At 42.8% G+C, this 25,585-nt stretch overlaps 1 protein-coding gene across 2 annotated transcripts; it reads left to right on the top strand.

Annotated features, from left to right (window-relative positions):
* Window positions 1-414: 414 nt before the first annotated feature.
* LOC137274059 (structure-specific endonuclease subunit SLX4-like) lies at window positions 415-23,999 on the top strand. 2 transcript variants are annotated; one of them, XM_067807037.1, is made up of 25 exons: window positions 415-711; window positions 1,377-1,544; window positions 1,958-2,365; window positions 3,513-4,139; window positions 4,374-4,558; window positions 4,811-4,918; window positions 5,818-5,951; window positions 6,920-6,988; window positions 7,176-7,340; window positions 7,594-7,690; window positions 8,343-8,444; window positions 8,578-8,766; window positions 9,071-9,289; window positions 9,540-9,698; window positions 10,148-10,281; window positions 10,796-12,738; window positions 13,297-13,562; window positions 14,227-14,388; window positions 14,916-15,035; window positions 15,242-15,329; window positions 15,602-16,025; window positions 16,282-16,339; window positions 20,594-20,677; window positions 21,174-21,263; window positions 22,485-23,999. In XM_067807037.1, exons 4-25 carry the CDS (start codon window positions 3,527-3,529, stop codon window positions 22,581-22,583), a joined length of 5,508 nt encoding a protein of 1,835 aa, XP_067663138.1. In that variant the 5' UTR covers window positions 415-711; window positions 1,377-1,544; window positions 1,958-2,365; window positions 3,513-3,526; the 3' UTR covers window positions 22,584-23,999. The 2 variants fall into 2 exon arrangements, 1 of the variants encoding a protein (XP_067663138.1); XR_010956167.1 differs by lacking the exons at window positions 16,282-16,339; window positions 20,594-20,677; window positions 21,174-21,263; window positions 22,485-23,999 and having other exon boundaries at window positions 15,246-15,329; window positions 15,602-15,675.
* Window positions 24,000-25,585: the final 1,586 nt, after the last annotated feature.

Below are 25,585 nucleotides of genomic sequence, written 5' to 3' on the forward strand. Positions count from 1 at the left end.
ATAGATTATCCCTGCTGGAAGTTAGAAGTCAAATTCACCTGAATTTTAGTCCATAACGTAAGATACATGAAAACAGACCCTAATGGAAACAGCGACATAGAACATTTCATTTTTTCAGTGAAATTTAAGAAAATGCTTGACAGTATGTTAGGAATTTAATTATTACGTTAATTTTTAGCGTTTTAATCAAGGATTTACCGGTAAATGTAGTTTTCAGCAATTGTGCACTTATGTTGAGAATGGATGAACAGCATAACATCATTTTAGACACAACTACTTTTCTGGTTACGTTGTTGGAATGCGCAACCGCTAGTGATGAATCAGACAAGTGCTTAGTCGTATTGTTTCCCCGCAAAATACTGTAACGTCCTTTGCTATTGGACAGAAATATTACCACTAGCCAATCACTAGATTGCTGCTGTGGGGTTATGGCGAACTCAATATGGCAGCCTTCATGTAGCATGTGAAGGTCAAACCGGTTTTCGTTGAACAAGTCATATTTAACAAGATACGTTATACTTCCGTTACGAAAATAATAGTTTTCAAGAAATTTTCACAGGAGCAAAGCTGGCACACTCGTGATGATTTGAGAACATTCCTTACGTCTTTTTCAGATTAGTAAACTTCAGTGTTCGTTTTTCGATCAACTTCAAGTCTGTCTTGAATGAAACCACCTCCAGTCTCCATTATTGAGACTTGATTGTTGTCCAGGTAATATTGCCTTAACGTGCAGCAGTGTGGTCCTATGGAATGCCGTGCTTTGCAAATGTCACCATAACACTGAAGAAGAAAAAGGTAGCATGCATCCACTAATCCATTTTCAAAAATATTGCCTAAAAAGAAACATGTCTGCTTCTGAAATGTAGGGTGCGATCATAGAATATGTTCGCCAACTTATTTTGTGACCATTGTACCATGCTTATCAACATCCATGTTAGCAGCTAGCCCTGTAAAAGTTGAGTGAGTGAGTGAGTTTAGTTTTACGCCGCACTCAGCAATATTACAGCTATATGGCGGCGGTCTGTAAATAATCGAGTCTGGAGCAGACAATCCAGTGATCAACAACATGAGCATCGATCTGCGCAAATGGGAACCGATGACATGTGTCAACCAAGTCAGCGAGTCTGACCACCCGATCCCGTTAGTCGCCTCTTACGACAAGCTGAGTCGCCTTTTATGGCAAGCATGGGTTGCTGAAGGCCTATTCTAACCCGGGACCTTCACGGGTCCTGTAAAAGTTGAAATCAGCACAAGATGTCATATCACACATGTATGTACATGACTGGAATTCATTCTGATAACCATTCTTCACCTTACCTCACATAAACTGTTACTAATTTCTGTGTTTCATATCTCATCTAAATGATTTACTCCAGAAGACCAAACAAGTAGCTGATACTGAGGCAGTTTCATGCGGGAGTCATCATGGTCGGACGAGAGATCAAGAGGTCACAGTATTTGCGGGGAACACAGGCATTCAGAGCTCGAAACTGGTTCATCTTTACAGCTATGACATCCTCCATCCTTTCAGGACTTGCCATGATGTAAGTTATGATTGCTTGCATTATACTGGGATGGCATGTGACAGTATAGTTGGACTGCGCAGCATGTGACAGTATAGTTGGACTGCGCATGCATTGGCAGATCCATTTGATGGGCAGGCAGGGTGTTCAGGGGGTTCAAACCAACAAACTCTTTGAAAGTGAGTTTGATGACTAAAGTAGTCGACAGTGAAGTTAATATTTTGCATTAGCAGAACCAAGAGGGGTTTCAGGACTTTTTACACCCCCTGGATCCATCAATGACATTTTGTGAAGCTTGTTTTCATCATAAGAAGTCATTTTACTGTCTAAGTCTTAATATCAGATGTTAAACACATTTGTACATACATCTTGTTATATTTCTTGTTGATGCTTATGAGTGGGTATGATTTGTTTTCAATGATTCCTGTTTCCAGCTACTTTTTCAATGATGACATGACTCGGCTGTATGACAAAGTTGAGAAGAACAGGGAATGGAAACAGCAACGTCAGGATCGACTCAAAGAAATCTACCAGCGTCGAGCTGGCGAGTCAGCCATGGACAAGAAGGAGTAGATTTGTGTATACCTTCGAGACATTTGAAATTTGTTGTTGACAAGATTTATGAACAGGAATAGTTTATTGTGAGTTAAAACTGGATCCTACTTGGCATGCAGGACGCTGTTTGAAGTGATTGGGTGTCGTCTGATCAAGTCATAACATTTAGATTACACAGCTTGGATAAACAACTTGACCACTCAAGGTGAATGGAAAAGAACTTTAACTTGAGATGTCTGTCTTCACCAAGTAACAGGACAGGATTGAGGAATTCTGGTGAACTAAAGGTGAGATTGATTCTTCAGAAAAAACTTCCACGTGTTTGGTCTTATCTATGGGTAGTGTACAGAATAGTAGATTCCAATAACATCTATGGACATTGGTTTGGTTCAGATCACTGTTTGAAATAGAATTGTCAGGCTACCAGTGTTTGGTTTGGTGTTTAACACTGTCCTCATCAATATTACACTATATGGCGGTGGCCTGTAAATCAGACAGTCCAGTGATCAACAGCATGAACATCGATCTACACAACTGGGATATGATGACATATGTCAAGACCAGCAAGCCTGATCACCCAACCTCATTAATCACCTTTTGCAAAAAAGCATGGGTTACTGAAGACAAAATTCTAACCTGGATCTTCATGGGTGCCAAGCTACCACTGGAAACTGCATGCCCAGGCTAAACTCTCCACTCTGTCAAAGCAAGGGCCCATACAAATTTGGATATCTTGTTCAAACATGAAATCTTCTGTCACAGGCTTATGGGCCACATCATGTTTCTTACCTGCATGATCCTAGATCCTCTTCCCACAGAAGTTACTCCTGTCTTATCTTCCTGCATAACCTCTGTTCTAATACTGCCCTTTCATGGTCCGAGTGATCTGGATTCTTGATGGGTTGCACACAGATTTAGTTGTGCAATCAACGCAAGCTGTTACAAAGGTGATCTGTCGCAAAGCCTCGGTTGACCAGCTTTGTCTATGGTGGCCGCCATTTTGAATCTAGGTTAACGTAACTTGTATTCTGATTGAATAGAGAGAAGGGAGATAATTCATCATGTTCATATTGCAATATTTGGCCACAAGGGTATTAGAACAAAGGTTACGTAGGAAGATATAACAGGAGTAACCTCAGTGGGAAGAGAAAGAGATTAGGTTTGTGAATCACCTGACTGCAAAATGTCTGTTATAATTAGAAGGATGTCCAGCCTCCTACAGCATCAATAACTGACATACATGGAATATTGGCTGAGTTACGACAGTCGTAGAATGAACTTGTATCATGTATAACATGGATATTTCTGATGGTCATTGAGTTATTAAGCAGATATTTCAGTTCTATATATGACAAGTCACTGTAGCTGACATTCAGAGTTATACATGCAATGTATATTTTGTGAACTAGTTTGGACATTGTTTGGTTCTGACAGAAGTACTTGACAAGATGGCGAAGACGAAGGAAGAGAGACCGTCAGGAAGTTCTGTGGAGGAAGATGGCAGTGGTGACTCTGCCGCTGCTGCTGCGAGATCACTTGGCGTGAAAAAGTTGTCCCTTCAGAAGCAGACAATGGATGGGAAATTGACGAGACTCACTACCTCTGGAACTGATCTGGATGAAACAGGAGAATTCAAGGATGGACATATGTTCAGTGTAACTAGTGTCTGCCGGAAACAGAACAGGGCAACCTCAAAGGGCAAACACAGTGAGGAGGCTGTGAAGAGCAAGGATAGCAGACATGAAGGTTTGGTTGTTCCCAGGAAGAAGAAGATAGTTGAATCCAAGAAGAAAAAAAGGATTGAGAAAGCAGCTGAAGGTGATGAAAATAAAGACAGGACTGGGAAAATAGTCAAGGACATCGATGGCAGGCAGCAGTCAGTTAAGACAGGGAAACATGGTGACACTGACAGTCCAGGTAACATGACTGGGCCAAGAGCGGTGCCGAATATAAGGTGTTGTCCAACATGTAAACACTCGATGGCGGATGAGGTGTTCAGAGACCACATCAAAGAGTGTCTGCAGCAGTTCCACATTGCCTCTAAAGACAGGAGACGAAAAGGTAACCATAGTAACCTACAGATTGGTGTAAGTGCTTGGAGGAAGGAAATGTATGTGTGTAGAAATGTCAGTGAGTTCGTGAGTAATCAGTTCAGCTTGAGATATAGTTTATGGATGATGTATCTACACACTTTCTTATCATTCATAGACTCCTAATGTGCCCGTGCTGGGGAGTCCACTATGAAATAATGTCCTCTTGTTTACATCAGGTTACAGTTCTTTTGTTTTTGTCTAGTTGAGGTGATGGTTGCCGAGGAGGAAGAGAAGATTGAGAGGCGTCGCAACAAGTTTTTAGAGAAGGGGAATGGTGGCGATGTGGTGACGGATGAAGATTACTTTCTGTGTCAGATCTGTCAGAAGGATCTGTCACACATGAACTCCCAACGACGGACACAACACATGAACCGCTGTATGGACGAGGTGAGTTGACAACACACGGCACATGAACTGCAGCCCTCTTCAGACACCTTCTGTAATCTTTTTATGCAACTCAAATTTCTGTATCGGACATGAGTTGAAGACAGTTATATTGCTGCATGAATACTTCGCTAACCTAAAGTATGGTGTCAGTAGTTCTGTGTGTGTTTGAAAGTTCAGAGTCAGTATGCATAGGTGACTCCTGTGTTAAGTAGTATAGAGGTACACTCTTCACCCATTTGTGCATTTATGTAGGCCCAGGTGAAAGACAACAAACTGGAGGAGAAGCCAGAGTCAGGGGCATGTGCTCAGGTGATCATCTTGGACTGCCCAATGTGTGGAAAACCACTAAAGACAGAATCTGTGAGTATATCACCCATGTGTGTTAGCTGAATACTTTTCAGGCAGTCGGTGACAACCAGCGATTCTTAATCACTGTTTGTGTCATTTAGCAAAATTTGAACTCTCTTTGTGTCATTAGCCATGTTTGAACTCTTTCAGTGTCGTTCATCAGTTTTTGAAATCGATGTCATTCAGAAGTGTTTGAACACTGTCTGTGTCATTCAGCAATATCTGAACACTGTCTGTGACATTCAGGGATGTTTAAACACTCTCTGTGACATTCAGAGATGTTTGAACACTCTGTCATTAAGCAATGTTTGAACTCTATTTGTGGCATTCAGCAGTGTTTGAAAACTGGGTCAATCAGCAATGTTCAAACTCTTTCTGTGTCAGTTCTGCAGTGTTTGAAAACTGTGTCAGTCAACAATTTTGAACACTGCTTGTGTCATTCAAGCATGCTTCAACAGTGTATGTGTCATTCAGCGATGTATCAAAATGTTTGAAAAATCTTCAAGAAATGGGAAATTTCACTGAAATCCATAATAACTTGCTTCTAGCTTAAAACCTTTATACAAATCTCTTTTCTTTCTGGCAAAAAGCATGGCTCAAGGCAAACAAATCTAGACATCCTACATTCTGTCCACTGTTTTAACTTATTAACAGGCATGAGACAGGGAAACTAAAACACTACACATTACAAGTATTAGCTTTCACCTTACTTCTGTATTCCTGTTTTGACTTGGATCTGGGATATGTAGATATTGTTACAGTCTGTATCATGTGTTACGTCATGTGGGAGCAGTGTTCACATAAGCTGTAATTGCTTTTTTACCAATCACAGATTTTTGACAATTATTGATTGAAGTTCCTCTCTAATTTGATTTAAACATTGGCTATTGAGGTGTTTGTTTTACTGATAGAGTCGGAAGGTGCACCTGAAACAGTGTGCGCGGATGCTGAATGTGACAACAGAAATGATGTTGCAGGCCGTCAAGGCTCAGGAGGAAGAGCACAATGTGAAGATTGCCGCTGGGATTGCTCCACAGCCTATCAGGTAAAAAACACACATGGCTGTACAGACAGCAGTGAAAAACACTCAGGCAATACTCAAACAATGCTGTACGGGCCGCACTGTTGCCAGCACTCAAACAATGCTGTACAGACAGCACTTAATGGCAATACTCAAACAATGCTGTACAGACAGCACTTAATGGCAATACTCAAACCATGCTGTACAGACAGCACTTAATGGCAATACTCAAACCATGCTGTACAGACAGCACTTAATGGCAATACTCAAACCATGCTGTACAGACAGCACTTAATGGCAATACTCAAACAATGCTGTACAGACAGCACTTATTGCCAGCACTCAAACAATGCTGTACATTGCCAGCACTCAAACAAAGCTCTACAGACAACACTTATTGCCAGCATTCAAACAATGCTGTACAGACATCACTTATTGCCAGTACTCAAACAATGCCGCGCAGACAACACTTAATGGCTGCACTCAAAGAATGCTGTACAGACAGCACTTGTTAGCAACGCTCAAACATGGCTGTACAGACAGCACCTAATGGCAACACTAAGACACAACTGTACAGACAGCACTTAATGGCAACACTAAGACACGACTGTACTGACAGCACTTAATGGCAACACTGAGACACGACTGTACAGACAGCACTTAATGGCAACACTTAAACACACCTGTACAGCTAGCACTTAATGGCAACACTCAAACAATGCTGTGCAGACAGCACTTAATGGCAACACTCAAACATGGCTGTAAAGGCAAGACATGGTGGCAACACTCAAATTACAGACAACACTTAGTGGCAATACTCAGACAAGACTGTACAGACAACACTTAATGGCATCACTTAAGCATGCTTGAACAGACAGCACTTGGCAGCAACACTCAAACATGGTTGTACAGACCATGTTCACGTTTTACATCAGATCGGAACTTGACATTCCCCAATCTGAATTGTTATCATTCTGGGGTTTTTTGTCCAGGGCCATTCCAAAAAAGAAATCAGCTGCTGGAGCCCAAGGGAAGAAACAGACAAAGAAGAAGGCAAAAGGGTGAGTTACCACTGAAGTCAGCTGTACAAGACTTAAAACACACAGTCACCTGTACGCTTGAGTTAATTACACGATTTCTGTACTTGGGCACACAATGACAAGTGTTGCAGCCTCGGGAACTCCAAACATTAAGTGACCCTGACAGAACTCAAAAGCCAACTGAAGGCATGTATCTGTTGTTCTCCAGGTCCATGGATGAGGATACACAGCTTGCCATGGCTCTGTCATCCTCACTTGCTGATGAGGAGACAAGGAAAGAGCAGGCTCTGATTGGTCAGTTAAATCTACGAGGAATTGGCAACATAGCACAGGGAAAAGACAAAGAGGCCAAGAGGACCAGGAAAAAGAAAACGTAAGACAAAAAAGTAATCATACGTAGTTCCTCAGAGTCACTATATTTAAATTATGCCATTGCTCTTGCAGCCATCAGTATCAATTCATGATATACATGTTCGGTGACTGTGTGTGGGGTTTCCACCATCAACATATCAACAAGGCATCAATATTTGGGGAGGAAGTTTTCCTTCTCTCTGACTTTGTCTTTCCCTTCCCAGTAAGAACTTACAAAGAATGTGTGATGCACCACTATGATTGTGTTTTTGCAGCCAGCAAGGAAGGCCACCATCACTGTTACTGCAGTTGTCTAAGACAGAGGCACAACAGAGAATAGCAGACAAAGTGACACAACTAATTGTGCCCCAGGTAAGAATAACACACCTAACTGTGCACCAGGGAACAATGAGCCAGCTAACTGAGCCACATATAACAATGAGACAGCTAATTGTGCCACAGGTAAGAATAACACAGTAATTGGGCACAAGGTAACATACCTCAGCTAATTGTGATTGTCTGCAGGTAACAGTGACAGGTTACTATTTCTCAGGTAACAATGACACAGCTAATTGTGCCCCAGGTAACAATGACACATCTTTCTTTTTGTGCTCCAGGTAAGCCTAACACAGCTACTTGTGCCTCAGGTAACCATAGCATGGCTAATTTTGCCACAGCAACAATGGCACAGGTTATTGTTCTCAACATAACAATGACAAGTTATTTTTTCCCAGGAAACAATAACACAGCTAATTGTGCCCAAGGTAACAATGACAAAGATTTCTTTTTGTGCCCTAGGTAAGTATAACACAGCTAATTGTGAGCCAGGTAAGCCTAACACAGGTAATTGGGACCTAGGTAACAATGACAGCCTATTGCTCCCCAGGAAACAATGACACAGCTAGTCATGCCCCAGGTAACATAATGCAGCAACTAACTGTGCCCCTGGTAACGGGTGTCCTTACTGTTCAAGTTCATTTATATCAGCAATACTTACCTGTTCTTTCACAATGTTGTACTTCAGGCATCTGTTCGTGAACCTTGCTCAACACCTCCCATAGTTGACTCAAGATTGACAGACCTACCTGGGACAAAGGTGTTTGTAGTAGAACAAGAGAACAGTCAGGTGAGACAGACTTTATACTTTCTCAGCTTTACAGGTGGGCTGCAATTAGACACACAAACCTTTATTCAATCGTGTAAATAGTCATAAAACTTCCAACTGCTTTCTTAAACAACATTCACCCACCTCACTCCAGGTAGTCAGTACTTTGTGGCGGAGGACAGCCCTGCATGCTGCTTTTGGTCAAGATGTCCGGTCTTTGTACTACACTGAGGCCCTGATGCCACCTGTCTGCATGTCCGACATTGTGGTGGGCAGCAAGTTGAAGCACGTGTCACAGATCCCAGGCCGGAGGAAGTCCGAGGAGCTGGAACAGAACAGTCAGGTGGGATAACTTTACCATAAAACTGTTCATCTGGCAAGTACATGGAAAGTAGTCCATTGTCACTCTAGAGCATTCTAATGATATTGGCCATTATAGCTGAATTCTGGAGATCAAGCTCTCACCTACAAAGGAAGTAGTCATTTAAATACATCTCTCATGCATTCTTAGTTAATTCACTTCTTTGTAACTTACAGTTGCTTGGAATTGTTAATATACCTTATCCTAACAGCACTGATATAGATTATAAGTGGCAGTAGTCAGATCATCCTGGCATTTGAGTGACATGTTGCCATGGCAATTACAGGGACACATGGTGATGAGCCAGACTTCAGAGGATGTGGCATCAACGCCTACTGCGATGTTACTGGCGGAACTTGCCGCTGAGGCAGGTGACAGCAGCTGTGATGTGAAGACCGCTGCTGATGACAACAGCTTTGAAGTTCCAGATGAGGGTGCTGCTGTTACCCCAGACGACCTGAGAGAAGCCAGTGGATTCTGTCCAGAAGAGCCAGTTCACATAAATGTTAGTTCCATGCTGTACAAGTCATGTGGCCTACACTAAAGCAAACCTGCATCACTTCAGGCTTTATGCTGACATGGCTTGATAGCCTATCTCCCCTGCTTTGTCAATCAATACATGTATTAACTCCCAAGGAAATAAATGATGTATACAAAATGCAGCATGCTCTTTTTCTGTTTTGAGAATAGTTAAAATATTAGTTTGACAACATCACTAACATGGTACTGTTGATGCAGGGATATTTCTGTTGTAGAAGCTGATGTCTGATGAGGCCATGTCTGCTCTACAAAGAAACTACCTGAGCCTGGTGGATCAAGAACATCTCTCTGATGTTGCCATAGAAACCAAAGACCAGAATGTTGTACATGCCCATCAGCTTATTCTGTCAGTCAGGTGTCCAGAGCTGTTGAAGGTGGGTCAAATCATGTTGAAAGCGTGTCAGATTTGGGGAGAAGGATCAGGTCATGGTGAATGTGGGTCAGGTCATTGACGTGAAGATGGGTCAGATCACTGTGAAGGTCATCCAGTTTAGGGTGAAGGTGGGTCAGGTTGTTGTGAATGTGGTTCAGGTTAGGGTAAATATGGGTCAGGTTAGGATGAATGTGGGTCAGGTCTGGGTGAAGGTGGGTCAGGTCGGATGAGGGTGAATCAGGTCTGGGTGAAGGTGGGTTTTCGGGTGAGGGTGGATCAGGTCCGGGTGAAGGTGAGTCAGCATAGGGTGAAGGTGTTTCAGGTCAGTATGAAAGTGGGTCAGTTCAGGATGAAGGTGGGTCAGGTCGGGGTGAGGGTGTGTGTCTGTGGGTCTAATCAATGTGTCCATGCAATGTTCAGAACATTGCTAATGTTTCGCTCAAATTTCAGTTGACTAGGCGAGGGGTTGTCCACCTCCTGAACTCCTCTCGTGATGCGGTGCTCACTGTGATGAAGTTTGTGTATGGTGGTGAAATCTGTCTGCAGCCCAGTCTAATTGCTGAAGTCAAAGCCCTGGCTCAACAGTGAGGAGATCTTTGTTTATGTCAATACAGTCCTAGGGAGGGGAGAAACATTTGGCTAGATGTGTACAAAATTGCACAGTAGTGTTGCTGCATTGCTTCCACATGAACGAGGATGTGTTTTACCATACTATGCTTAATGTAGTCATTAGTAGGGAACACATGATGTACATTGCGTTATGGAAATAATTATACAAATAGGTTTGGGATTTCAAGTGTTCATTTTATCACAGATTTTATGCAAAATGTGAAAGATTGTTTACATGCTTTGTTACACAGATAAATTCAATAAGATCCCCAGTAAAAGACTGCCCCACTGAGCCAGTGCATTCAACATCAATGTGCCAGCCTTAACATTTCTTCCAGATTAGCACATATATTTCTGCGAATCCACACTATTTTTAATGAGCATGATCCCCACTTTGTAGTGTAAAGGTAAGTTTAGACAAATGTCAGGTATCGTTCTACACAGTTTGTGAGCTTTTGTGTGTACATAGCCTTTTCCTTCTCCATACAGGCTCTGTGTCACAGATCTAGCTGCCTACTGTGAGACAGCAAGTCAGGAGCTTCAGCAGGCAGACAAAGAGACAGATATGCGGACAGACATACAAACAAAAGGGACAGACAAAAGGGAACCAAAGTCATCACACAGACTTACAAGCATTGATGATATCTGCCAAGAGATGTTCAGTGACTCTGACTTTGACCTTGACAATCAAGGGGAGACGAATGCTTGTAAGGAAGGGGGAGATAGCAAAAGTGACGAGGATGAGTGGAGGGAGGTGTATTGTTCCCAGCGACAGCAGCTACAACACAGGCAGAGTTTGGGAGATGTAGTAGTGGAAGATGAAGTAGGAGACATTGGTCGAGATGAAGGAGAACTTGACACAGTTGAATATGTCGAAGAGAAGGTTGCAGTTGCAGGTTCCATACATAGGCCAGACCCAGTGGATAAACCTGCACAAGCCTGCACTGAGAGGAAACCAGTGGGAAAGTCCTTCATGACAGCTCCACACAGTGGTGAAGAGGAGTTGTTCAGTGAAGATGAAGAAGCTGGGATTGATTTATTGGTAGAGAGTTCTGGTTCAGATAAATATGACCATGATACAAATGTCCAAGATAACTGTGACCCAGATATAGCCGACCCTGAGAAAGATGTCACAACTATGAGACGTGACAGGACATGTGACCAAGGAGGCAAACCTTCAGATCTTGGGTTTGAAACTCGCAAAGCTAACAAAAAACGTTTACATGGATCTGATGATTTTGAAATCATCCAAAGTGGGTCCAGCTCCTCCATGGAGGACGAGGATAATAATGATGACCAGGGAACCAGGGAAGAAGCTAAGTCGAGGCCTGTAGCTGTGTCACCGTCCACATCTCCAGACAAGACAGAGCCCAGTCAGAAGGTAGAGAAGAGGAAGCGAGAATCATCAGACCAGGATGTGATGGCATCTCCTGTGCTTGGCAGGAAGATCAGTTCATGCAGGTTGACGCCTAGGGCCCAGCAGTCCCATAAGAGACTGAAAATAGTGACGCCCAATAGAGATAAATTAAGTCCAGGTCACAAACAGACAGACAGATCGGCAAGCAAAGGAGCATCAAGTCCAAGTGTCACTAAAGTCCTGTCAGATAAATACATGAAGATGTCCACCCCTCGAGACTCTTCTGGTCCAGGCCATTCTGTGGTGGAGCAGGATTCTTTGTACATCACCCCAATTCCCAAACAGAGACAGCGGTCCACGTTTATGTTGGTGACTCCTGCACTGGCCAATCAGTGCCAAGATTTACCCATGGATGGGGACTTTGTTGCAACACCTGTTGGCAGGATAGTTTCCAACAAATCTGGGCAGGAGGTTCTAGTTCATCTTGATGGGTCTTTAATGAAACAGGCAGATTCTGGCAAAAGTGAATCTGACGATCAAACAGAGGATTGTCCTAGAACTGCATGCTCTTATGTAGAGAATGAAAACAATGTTATCAGCAGATCTATAGATGCGTCCACTGTGGCACCACCTGAGACTGGTGCAGAGTCAGGGTCTGGACAGAGTCCACACACAAAGTCATCAGATTGGAAGCCCTGTTCCAAATCCTCATTGAGTCGCAGGTCTGCATCACCTGACAAGAAGTCAATTGGTTCCTCTGATTCTGACCTTGAGATAGTGGGAGACAACTTCCAGCTATTGTCACAGGTATCTGTGTCTCCCAAGTTTCCCAACAAGTTCAGCTTTAAGAAGATTTCATCCCATACCAGAAAGTTGAGTCGGAAGAGAAGACCAAATCTTGATCCTCTTCACAAGGGAGACACTGGAGATGGGATGCAACTGGAGACAGACATTCATAACAGGCAGGAGGAAGAAGACACAAATGTCTTTGTAACTGTTGTTGGCATGGTGACAGAGAGTGGTGATGCTACAGAGAAAGAGTCAACAGAGAAGAACTGCTCTCCACCTAAGACAGGTAGGTTGTTCAGATGCTGCAGTCTCATCACACTAATGATCACACCTCACAAACTATTGTTATCATGGACATTCCTCCTGTATCCTTTACCCTCCCTAACTTTGACGTCAGCCAGCGTCATGGTCCTCCATTAAAGCCTACATCACCATGTCATCTATACTCCATAGCATCTACACACTCTATTAGTGACATCTCTTTAGTTTATAACCCATTAACTTCCAGGTTAGAATATTGGCCTTCTGTAACCCATGCTTGTAAGAGGAGACCAATGGGATCTGGTGGTCAGGCTCGTTAACTTTTTGTTGACACATGTCATCGATTCCCAGTTGAGCAGATCAATGCTCATGCTGTTGCTCTCTGTATTGTCTTGTCCAGACTCTGTTATTTACAGACAGCTGGAAAATTGCTGAGTGTAGCGTAAAACTAAACTAAACTCACTCACTTTACTTTATGCACTGCTGCACAAAACAGACAGTGGATAAATATTTTTAAAAATTTCACGTTTGTGTGTTCATATGTGAACTTTACCCACACTGTCGTATTACATGTTACCCACAGACCAGGAGGCTGATGTTGGCGATGTTGTTGATGACCCTGGGGATGTTTGGGATGGCTTCGATGACTTGGATGCAGCATGCCACATCGATCCTGTGTTTGATGCTGATACAGAAGAGTCACCTCAGAAAAGATCTTCAGCGACAACACCAGGAAAGAAGCGCTATACTCATAAAAGACATGTTTCCATAGATATGACTGAGGGATCCCTAGCAACCACAGGAACCTCGGCTGAACATGGCCACTCCTCAAGTAGACTGATGTCAGATGTAAGTTGGTCTCTTGCAGTTATGATGTCTGATAAACCTCCTTTCTGATATTGTTATATTAGATATATTCTGATCCCAGTCATCCAAATGACTGCAATTCACAGTACAGAGTTGCTTCCCTTGGGTGTGCCAGGAACCTGTGATTTTGGGTTGATGATGCCCTGAGGGCCAGGATGTGTCCCGATCAAGCAGCCAACAAGACAGTGATGCCTGACAAATCAGCATGAGCTATGCACTTGCATTTGATCTTGGACTGGCCTTGATATGAGAGACAGGCCGGTATCTGTGTCAGTCCAGACATGCATCTAACAGTCAAGTTCCTAGCAGTCAGCTGGGCATACTGTTTGACAAGTCCACCTGTTCAGAGAGCTGGCCTTGGCTGTGGACCTCATTGACTGGACAGTTCTTATATCTTTTCAGACATGTAGTTCATCATCTTACACCTTATTGTGTCAAGTTTGTACCGTTTCTATTATGTAATATGACGTGACCTAAACCCAACCCCATCAATTCCTTCATAAGTACATCAGGAGAAAAGTGTTCCTGAATAAAGTTACCTGCACATGTTGGAAGGGTCTTGACAACTCAATTTCAGTATTAAAAACAAATATTTATATTAATAGCTTTGTGTGAATTTGATGTGTAACATGTTATTCTGGGCTAGGATGACGACTCTCTACCTTCACCAGGAAGAGTAGATACAGGGGAGGCAACTCTGGACTTCGAGGTACCAGATGCTGACAGTTTCTTGTGGAATGATGACAATGCTCCAGCTATGGAGCCAAGCCCCAAACTGCATGGTAACAAAGGGAGACAACTCCAGCAGGTATCATCTGAGCATATATCACCCAGTTTTACTCCAGCAATAGCAATGTCTATACAAGAAATCACCTTGACTGTTCCTCCATATAATCTCATGAAAATTCTCTTCTTCTATTGATTCTGCTGCAACAGTAATCAGTTTGGAACATCAGGCTTAACACCCATATGAATCTTTGGAATTAGGTTACAATTGTTGAAGCACTATGATCTCTCACTGGAATGGTGTTTAGTGTAGTATGGAGGTTAGTCTCACCTTAATCCTAAGATTTGTTTATGAAATGAGACTCAGGTAGAAATGGTTTTACAACATTCTTGAAAACAGGAATGTTTTGAATGCAACCAGTGTATGATTGGCAGTTAGTATCATGTTAATAGTGCAAATTCACATTGTGGAACAGGGACAGTGGGATAGCCTTGTGGTTAGTGCGTTCTCTCTTACTGCTAAGGTAACTGTAGAATGGGGTGAATATGGATATTTGCTTGATCATCATAAATGCAACACTACATTGATTCTAGTTCTGTACGTGACAGGTGTCAGACTTCCAGACCCCAGTGACCACTAAACCCAGAAAGACGACCAGAAAACTGGTACCACCATCACCGTTCACGCCAATGCCAAATTATGACGACATGAACACCCCTCGACTGAAGGTACACTTCATAATGTTTAGGGAACATTCACATATACAGTGCAGTAGTATAGGATGCTGGGAATATTTTCACCGGTAATGCGCAAGTCTCCACTTAGTGTGGGGGAACTATACAAGACCATTTCAGGTGACTGACATGATAGCAGTGCAACATACTCAATCACTCATATGACATGAAAGTTTGCTACAGGTTTGTTTTATGTCCAGCAAGAAGTGGGCAAGTTCGGAGTGCGGCCAGTAGGGAAGAAACGGATGGTGGGCTTATTGAAGGACATCTACCACAAAACTCACCAGTGTAAGTTGAATGGTGTTGAAGGACACCAGTGTATGTTGGATGGTGTTGAAGGAGGGGACAGGTCAAAAGGAAAAGTCTAATGGGCCAAAAGAAAGTCATAAGGGCAAGAAATCCCAGGTCAACACTGCTCAATCAAAAATCAAAAAGTCAAAAGTCAAAAGGGCCTCAGACCCCCAGAATAGACGCATGTAATGGTTATTTATGAAAATGCAAGAGTAAATTGTAGAACGTCATGAACTTCATCTTGCTCTCATTTTCCTTTTCTTTGACAGATGAGACAGACAGTGATTATGACCCAAAGAACAACTCTCCCCAGAAGCCTGCTGATAGACCCAGTATTTCCACTGTGGCTAAAGATTGTGCTGGAGATCGACCCAGTATGTTCTCTGTGACTAAAGATGAAACAGGAACAAAAACCAGCAAGTCAACGGTGGCCAAAGATGGAGCGAGAGATCGACCCAGCAAATCCAAAGATGGTGTCAGAGGTCGACCCAGTAAGTTCTCTGTGGCCAAAGATGGTGCTGGAGATCATCCTAATAAATCTTCTTTAATGAAAGATGGAGCCAAAGGCAGACCCAGTAAATGTTCTGTAGGTCATGGTGGCCAGTACAGTTATGTCAGTGCTCCTGAATCTTCCGCGTCTGAAGAGGGAAGCAGTCAGCGAAGTGTGACCTCATCACAGAATTCAGGATGTAGGTAGGTGGTGTCCATGTGCCTGTTTGTCTATCTGCCTTTGTGTCTGTATGTCTGTGTTTGTGTCTGAGTGTGTTCACAGACTTGAAATATCATTGTAAATCATGTAAAACTTTCTCAACTATCTAAATGATTTGAAGACATATTTGACTTTGAATAATGCCATGGTGTTGGCAGGGACAGGAGGCAAACTTACATGACTTACAGTAAGTTTAAGAGATGGTTACCTCTGCACTGTGATGAAACTCTCTTCTTTCAGTGAAGTCCCAGAGGAGAGCTTCATGGTGGACGATGACGATATATCAGCGTCACAGCAGGTAGTACTGTACATCATGCTGTATATGTTTGGGTAAAAATCAGATTTTGTCCTTATCCTGACTCATGCTTATCTGCTTATCTCCTCCCTCCATGTGAAGGTAAAGGAACACTTTAAATCCCTTGAAGATCCCTTCTTCTGAACCGGACGTATAATCGCACTCACCCACAGGAAGTATCCCCATTTACCGCTACATCTGTCTCATAACCAGTCCTGTTTATCACTCTCTCCTCCTTCACCCAAAGAGACAGATGAAGTCAACTTGCGTCCCTATACGATGTTTAATATCCTTATATATTTTGGTTCTTTACACAAAATTTAGTAATATATGGCTTTAGTCTGTGTTGATCGTCATTACAATATGAAATTGTGGATAAATTTACATATTTTTTATGTTGTTGACCATGTATGTCATCATGCAAGATTATATTTTCACAGATGAAATCATGCTCCTGGTGTAGATTCTGCATTATTATGTCCTATTTGCATGTTGTTTTGTTCTTCCTGTGTTCACTGTGAACTTATAAGAATTTTGTTTGTATTTGTTAACTATTCAAATACATGCTAAAATTTTTTATGTAGGCTCTGTCAAGTTATGTCTGGCAATTTGATTCTTATTGTGTCTGGTAGCCAAGTGCTAACTAGTGATATTCAGGTTTATCGTGAATCACCAGACCTACTGCGGGGGTGGCGTCAGGATAACATGGAGACTAGGTCCTAGTCCCAGAAGAGGTCATCGTTAGAATCGATGCCATTTCAACCAAAGAAGAGACGTCCTCTGCATTTACAATGGCGCTGCAACCTTCAGAGAGTCTACTTTCAACACAGACATCAACAGTGTCTACACTCAACATGCCGGATCTTTCTGTGAATCTACAGCCACTGCAGCATTTGAACATCGTCAGTCATCAACAACTATTGCAATCACCTTGTGTGACCATTCTACAGCTGCAGCAGGTCGGTTGGATGAAGAAGTTGCATACTGTGTGAATGCTCTGTTCACAAAGATCTTTGCCATCAGCTGTGTCATCTCGCCGCAGTTTAGAGGATGCCCTGTGTGAAGGCTCCCGTTTACCAGGTTCTCCACCATCAACTGTATCATCTCAATGCAGTTTAGAGGATGCACCCTTCATTGACTCAGTGAGTGCGTGCACGCAAGGATTCAACAGCTGCATCCCACAATCATCACAGACATTGTCATCGTTCATCGTCTTAGTCGTACTACTGATTGAAACATTACTGCAGCAATGTGCATGGCATACACAGAACGGTATCACATTGCTTGAAGATTATTGATAAAGTCAGACTTGGATCTGATGCAAGTTCTACATTCCAGAGATGAATAATCTTCACAACATGAAACAGTTGAGACAAGATTCAAGCCATGATACCGCAAGTTCTACTCTATCCATTGCCTGTACGATAGTTGGCAGTGTTGTCTCGGTCTACTTGCCTCAGTGCAGCATTTGACCTGAAGGGGAAGACTACAACTACTCTCATTACAACTTTGCACAGAGACTTATTTGACAGATCTGAACTGCAAGGTCATCTCTACTTAGATGCATCAGTTCAAGGTTTGGGTGCCCACCTGAACAGGAAATTTGGCAAGCAACGAATGCACTCTGCATATCAACCACCTGGAGATGAAAATTGTAATCAACCAAGTATGACACTGGTCGACAGCACTGAGGAATAAACTCCACAATAGCATTCTGCATAAAGGTTCAACATGATCTCACATGCTGATACTGCTAACGTTACATATCTTCGACATCCTCAATGACTTGAACCTCTACATAAAGGCATACCACATCCTAGGTGCATGCAACATGGCAGACACTATATCTTGTCCTCTACAACCATCTCCAACAGAGTAGATACATCAGGAGGCGTTTCGACTCATCAGTTAGACATTCGGATCACCGCAAATAGACAATGCTTTCAGCATCTCGTGGGAAGGAATGAACCCTTATGCGTTTCCACCTCCAGCTTTACTACTGGAAGTCATCGAAAAGATGAAACTGATTTTTCATCCAGCCTACTGGCCAAGGAGAGAATGGTTTCCAGTACTCAAAGAGTTACTGGGACAACCATTACTGAGACTCCCAGAATGGAAGAACCTACTCGTCCATCTGCACACCAAACAAGCACTCAGACATCATTCCAGCTATACATACTGATCGTATCAAAGCCTGCTTGAAACATTGAGGATATTCTGCTAGAGCAATGAAGACAGTCACCTTAGCTCTGTGTAGATCTACTCACTCCTTATGCAACGATAAATGGATGCAATTTAAGACATACACCAAGCAGAAGGGCTTCACTGCAATGAAAGTCACACATCCTTAAGTAGCGGACTACTTGTGTCACCTACAGCATACTAGAGGACTTAAAGGTTCACACTATGGACCTGATCAGCGGCACTGAGCTCTGTCATCACCAGGAGATCTGGTTTCAGGCTAACGAAGGTTCATTAAAGCTGGAAGACCAAAAATGCGGATTTAAGGCACCAGCTTGGGATTTGAATGCTGTCCTTCAACATGTCACCTGTGACATCAACATCTCACCAGCCTCTAGATCAAACATCCTTTGGACTGTTGACACAGACAACGCTGTTTCTCCTCACCATATAGCTACTGCACTATGGATATCAGAAATACATATGAGATTGTGCACCAAGGACTATGATGGGATTTTATTGCCTAAAATCAACTGCCTGGACAACTGGTGCAACAATTCCTCATCCAGGCATTGTGGACAGCTGTTTTTCTACATGATACACAGGGTCTATCATCCTCAGTAACCTAAGTTAAGAGACAAAACTTCAAGCACCTATTCATCCCACTATCTACTGAGAGTGAGACACCTACAGAAGTATCCCGCATCACTATCTCAGTCAGGATAAGAGCTGTTATACTGAGGGCCTACAAAGCAGCAGGACTTGAACCTCCATGAGCCTCCAACCCATGTGAAGTAAGAGCCATACCGTCAACAGCCGCTGTCCACAGTGTTTGCCAACCACTACCCACGAGACATCACCACTTAAGACGTCACTGACATTCACCATTTTGGGCAACTTGTTGTACCCAACAACTAACGGTTCCATATAGGCACTGAGTTTCACTCACCCCTTTTTATCAAGAGTGATGATGACCCTGTAAAAGAGTTACTTGTACATGAAGAAGGGTCGTAACTCTTTGATGAGGACATCATAAAGAAAGAGTTGCTAGAGATAACTAGTTCGAGGAAACTAGTATATCTAGTCTCACTCTTTATCAAGTAACTTGTTGAGACCATGATGCTCTGTGGAGTAAGTTGGTTGAGAGTACATGCACATGTCTTGACAGAACAGCATGAGTGAGTAGGACCCGGTACTTGTAATGAAGATACTTGTAGATGTGAAGGGTCACACCTTCTCTTGATAGGAATCTTGACATACAGATGCATTAGACACTAGCAGGATGCTAGCTGATTGATATATCATCACGTTTCAGTCAGCGATTGCTTCACAAGAAGAGAATTTGACTGATGTGATTCCCCTCATTTCACAGATGAATATTGAAAGAACAGGACCAAATTACAGCTGTTACAGTTCCCAAAGGGGATGAAGTACTAGACATACTTACATGGCAGTAAACAGAATCTATCGTGGTCTGACCCACCGCTGATTCCGTCAAATTCTGTAAGCATTATAAGCATGAGTCAGGATAAGGAAACATATGCAATTTGTGGAATAAATTTTGATACTTTATATTAATCCTGACTCATGACATCAAGCACTCTCTACCACCCCTCTCAGACATGTTGGGTTCTCTGCAGTTCTCGTGTCAGGTTTATGGAATTACGTGACAGGGTTGATCATGTGACCGATGTGGCGGGAAACGGGGGTGTGAATCTGTGATTGAACGTCCACTTCAAAAGAAGGGAACTTCAAGGGATTTCAAGTGTTCCACTATCTTCGCATAGAGGGAGGACATAAGTAAATAAGCATGAGTCAGGATACGTATAACATATTATTCAGAAAATTACATTTTTGTCATTTGATACAACCTAGCTGTTTGGACAATAACTTTTGTCATGTAATGGGCATGGGTATTTCAACAGTCAGTTTTGTCAACAGCCACAGAAACTATGTATCAATGTATATAGTAAGAATTGCTGAATGTGAAGTGCATTGTTGACATTATTTCTGTGTTAGCAGAGAGTAATCCTGTGATGAAGTATGCTGTGTAGTACTGTTTCGTTTTCTCTGCAGGTGAACCAACAGGACATACAACAGAAGCTGATTACATTCATCAGACAGAGATCCGATATTCACACAAAGCTTATGATGTATGAGGTGAGATATCCCCACAACTATGTACTTAAGTGTACACAGTGTTCCCGTGTTGACAATATTCAGTATACCTGTGTTAACAGTAGTCAGTATTCCTCTGTTGACAGTATTCTGTGTTATCAGTATTCAGTATCCCTGTGTTGACAGTATTTAGTATTCCTGTGTTGACAGTATTCTGTATTCCTGAGTTGACAATATTCTGTGTTGTCAGTATTCAGTATTGCTGTGTTGACAATATTCTGTATTCCTGTGTTGACAGCATTCAATATTGCTGTGTTGACAGTATTCTGTATTCCTGTGTCATCAGTATTCCTGTGTTGGCAGTATTCAATATTCCTGTGTTGTCAATATTGTTGTGTTGACAATATTCTGTATTCCTGTGTTGGCAGTATTCAATATTCCTGTGTTAGTGTTTAGTATTCCTGTGTTGTCAGTATTCTGTATTCCTGTGTCATCCGTATTCCTGTGTAGTCAGTACTCAGTGTTCCTGTGTTGACAGCCACTGGAATTGGACTGGTTGAAGCGCGAGATCCAGGAGGCCGGCATCAAGTGCCCCATGCAGAAACTGATGGACTTCCTGGATGAGAAGGTAGAGTCAATAGAATAGGTCCGCAGAATGGAAGGTAGTGTCAGAATGGTCTTACTTGTTGTAAGATTTGAATGAGCTTCATAAGGTTATCACACTCAATGATTTGTTGATAGTGAGTCCTCATATATAATATGTTTTTCTGTGAATGTGCATAGGTGGCCATGGTGTGTCTGGAACATTGCTGATGGTGATGTTCAGGAAACAGTAAGTCTCAAACATGACCAGTACCTGGCCCAGTCACTGTTCTGCAACACTGGCTTGCCTTGTTCTGTCCACACTGGCTTGACAGGCCCAGTCACTGTTCTGTCAACAATGGCTTGCCTGGTCCAGTCACTAGTCTGTAAACACTGGCTTGACAGACCCAGTCACTGGTCTGTCAACACTGGCTTGTCTGATCCAGTCACCAGTCTGTCAACACTGGCTTGACTGGCCCAGTCACCAGCCTGTCAACACTGGCTTGGCAGACCCAGTCACTGGTCTGTCGGTGTTGTATCCCTACCCCCAGTCATCCTCACTCTTCTAAATAATAACGACAACGAGATCTTCAAAACTTCAACGCTCTTTACTCGTCAATAACCATTCTACAACTGATTTTCTCTAACTGATTCCTCACCACACATTCCACACTCCTTCCAAAATGACCTCACACACATCACCATAACAACACAATAACAGTCTTACTTACATTCTTCGTAGAACACCATCACTTTCTCCAAGATCCGTTTCACTTCCGCTTCCTGTCACAACTCCATGCACCAACTCACACACCAACACTGTCACGAGCACTCATACGACACACGACACACATAACATCAGCATTGGTTTGCCTTGCCAAGTCACTTCTGTCAACACTGGCTTGACTGGCCCAGTCACCAGTCTGTCAACACTGGCTTGACAGATCCAGTCACTGGTCTTGAAAGACCCAGTCACTGGTCTGTCAACACTGGCTTGCCTGGCCCAGTCACTGTTCTGTCAACACTAGCTTGCCTGGCCCAGTCACTGTTCTGTCAACACTGGCTTGCCTGGTCCAGTCACCAGTCTGTCAACACTGGCTTTCCTGGCCCAGATGTCATGGTTACAGTCTGCTGGGAAGAAGATGGTGGTCATTATTCGCTGGTGAAAGATTAGGTAGTAGGTAGTTAGGTAGTATGCTTGGACGTGTTTTGGTTTCATTTGGATAAATGTGTCAGGAGCTGCTAGAGTGATTGATTTCTGTTACAGTGCCTGACATTCACCATGAAGAAGATGACCAAGAGGAACACGAACCGGCGACAACTGAAACGAAAGAAGAAGGTCAGACTACCTGCCGCTGCTGTGTGATGACCTCAAGTGAACTAGTGACACTCAAGGGAACATGTGATACTGTCTAGGAATATTTGACACTCTCTAGGCAATACCAAACAAGCCAACATGTGGAACTCTCCACGGCAACATTCTTTAGGGAAGTTCATGATCGTCTTTGGATAGTTGGAACTGTGATTACACTCTCAGGGGAATATGCAGCCATTCAGTGTTGACATTTGAGACTTTGATTATATCATGGAAGACCCTCTCCTTGATTATGATACAAGCGACTCCTGTGATGAAAGTACAAGAGGCATCTATGTAATGCTGACAAGTCAAACCCTATCTTCTGTCTGAAAAACTCAACTCAGGTCTCTAGCAAGGATACGAGAGACGTTATTCCTGTCATGTCTGACACCTCTCAGATGGCGTTTCCACCTCCTTTACAGCATTTTTTCATCCTGTAATGGACCTTCAAGTCTGCTCTGCAAGGGACAACAAAGTGAACTTTAGTTAATGTAATTTCTTTTACTCAGTTCCTCTGTTTTAACTGTCAAGTGCTTGAGGAAGACTGCTGTCTTGATGGAGTATAGGTTGATGGTTTTTAAATCTCATTAAAATCAGTTGTCAGTGAGCCATACCACTACACCAAAGATCTGTGGGCATCCCATTATTGGTCTCATCAGAATGACCAATAACAAACTGACCAATGATTAAACTGGCCGACAAAGAGTTGGCATTAGCCAGTCAGATAGCGACTTACTCAAGCTTAAAGGCTCTAGTGTGAAACTGGCTGCCTCCATTCCAGACAATACATAAACAAATATTTTAACAAAGATCTCAACCTAAGCACAAGAAAATTCTGCAATGCTAATATATTACGGCGATTGTATGGCAGGACTTTCTATGGAAGTCTCTCTGATTCAAATGATTTGGGATTAAGGGAGATGTAGGAGATCATATGGATGGAGTCAGTCACACTGTTACTGTTGTTCAGACCACCTCCTTGTCAAGGTTGTAAGATCAGGAAACATTAAAACTGTATTTTACATGACCTTGTTAGCAATATTTTGATGGTCAGATGTGAGTTTGTTCTTGTGTAACCCATAATGGGATTACAGCAGATGTTGGTTTAGGACAACAAGAACTGAGGTCTGATTTTAATGGAATTGATCACTCTTTGCTTTAGTTAGATAATGATTTATTTAGTATTTATTAATAGTGTTTTTGAAAACCAATCACTGATCAGATTTTTTACATGTATTCAGAAAAGAAAACAGTGAACATCTTGAGTTTGTTTTGTTAATTGATTTGCAATGTTATTCAATAATTTATTGTCTTTCATCAATCAGTGAGGAGCAAGACTGTCATACTGCCATCACCAGCAAGCTACGAGTGCTGAAGTTTGTATTTATTCTGTGAGCTGTTTTAATAAACAGGTTTCAAAATGTGTTCACGCTTATGTTTATATTCTTTTTTCTGGGCAGTGAGAAGAAAATCCCTGTTAAAATAGTTTGTCAACTTGATACAGATGGCAGCACAAATAGATGCAATCTCAAACAGATGCTGTGATTGACAACAAACACATTGTGAAATCCTTTGCAATATACCAGTAGTATTATTACATTGTCTGTGTAGCTGAGTGGTTGTGTTGGAACCCCATGTTTTACTTCATGTGGGCAATCCATCCATCACAGGAAACACCTTCATCACCCCCTCCATTCATCACAGGAAACACCTTCCGCACCCCATCCATTCATAACAGAAAACACCTTCAATCAAAGAAGCGCCTCAGTACCCCCTCCAGTCATCACAGTAAACACTTTCGACAACACCTCCATCAATCACAGGAACATCAACACCAACTCCTCCATCAGTCAGAGGAAGCACTTTCAGCAACCACCCCATTTATCACATCAAACACCTTCACCAACACATCCATCGCTCACAGAACACCTACACCAACTCCTCCATCAATCACAGGAACACCTTCACCGACCCCTCAATCAATCACAGGTAACACCTTCACCAACTCCTCCATCCATCATAGGAAACACCTTCACCAACTCCTCCATCCATCATAGGAAACACCTACACCAACTCCTCCATCCATCATAGGAAACACCTACACCAACTCCTCCATCAATCACAGGAACACCTTCACCGACCCCTCAATCAATCACAGGTAACACCTTCACCAACTCCTCCATCGCTCACAGAACACCTTCACCGACCCCTCCATCCATCATAGGAAACACCTACACCAACTCCTCCATCCATCATAGGAAACACCTACACCAACTCCTCCATCGCTCACAGAACACCTTCACCGACCCCTCCATCAATCACAGGAAACACCTTCACCAACACATCCATCCGTCACAGAGAGCGCCTTCAGCAACTCCTCCATCCATCAGGAAACACCTTCACCAACACATCCATCCGTCACAGAGAGCGCCTTCAGCAACTCCTCCATCCATCATAGGAAACACCTACACCAACTCTAAACGTTTCGACGTCCTGATTTTCTTATTTATTCGGAGATAACATGGAATATCGCTAAAACAGCGAACTCCCCCACAGTAACCCGTCTAAGTGAAATTCATGAACCCAGTTTCTTACAGGAACCCTGTTGGGTGTATTTGCACAGTGCGTCCCTCCCTCCACCGCCAACGTCTCGGCAAGCGACCGCGGATGCAAAGTGCTTCTTGTGGAACGGATGTTGTAGGCAAGGATCTGTTTTGTGGTTGGAATGACGACGCGTTGATTCATGGACCCTTCTCGTATTGGGATAGCTGACGCCCATTAACAACATTGTCTTGTGACCTTTGCCACCTTGTTCCTCTTTGTCACTTCCATTAATTACTGTATATAAGATTTATGGCCTGTATTGGTCATACCCTTGACTGTGTCTGTCATCACATCAACTGTACAAGGAAGTGTTATTGTTTCTCTATCTGCCCATTGTTGAGTCTTTGCCTGTCTATCGTTGTCAAAGACTGCGTATGTATGCTTACATCTATTACATCAAAGAAGAG

The sequence above is a fragment of the Haliotis asinina genome, chromosome 2 (genome assembly GCF_037392515.1).
Source record: "Haliotis asinina isolate JCU_RB_2024 chromosome 2, JCU_Hal_asi_v2, whole genome shotgun sequence".
In the NCBI taxonomy this organism is placed as follows: Eukaryota; Metazoa; Mollusca; class Gastropoda; order Lepetellida; family Haliotidae; genus Haliotis; species Haliotis asinina.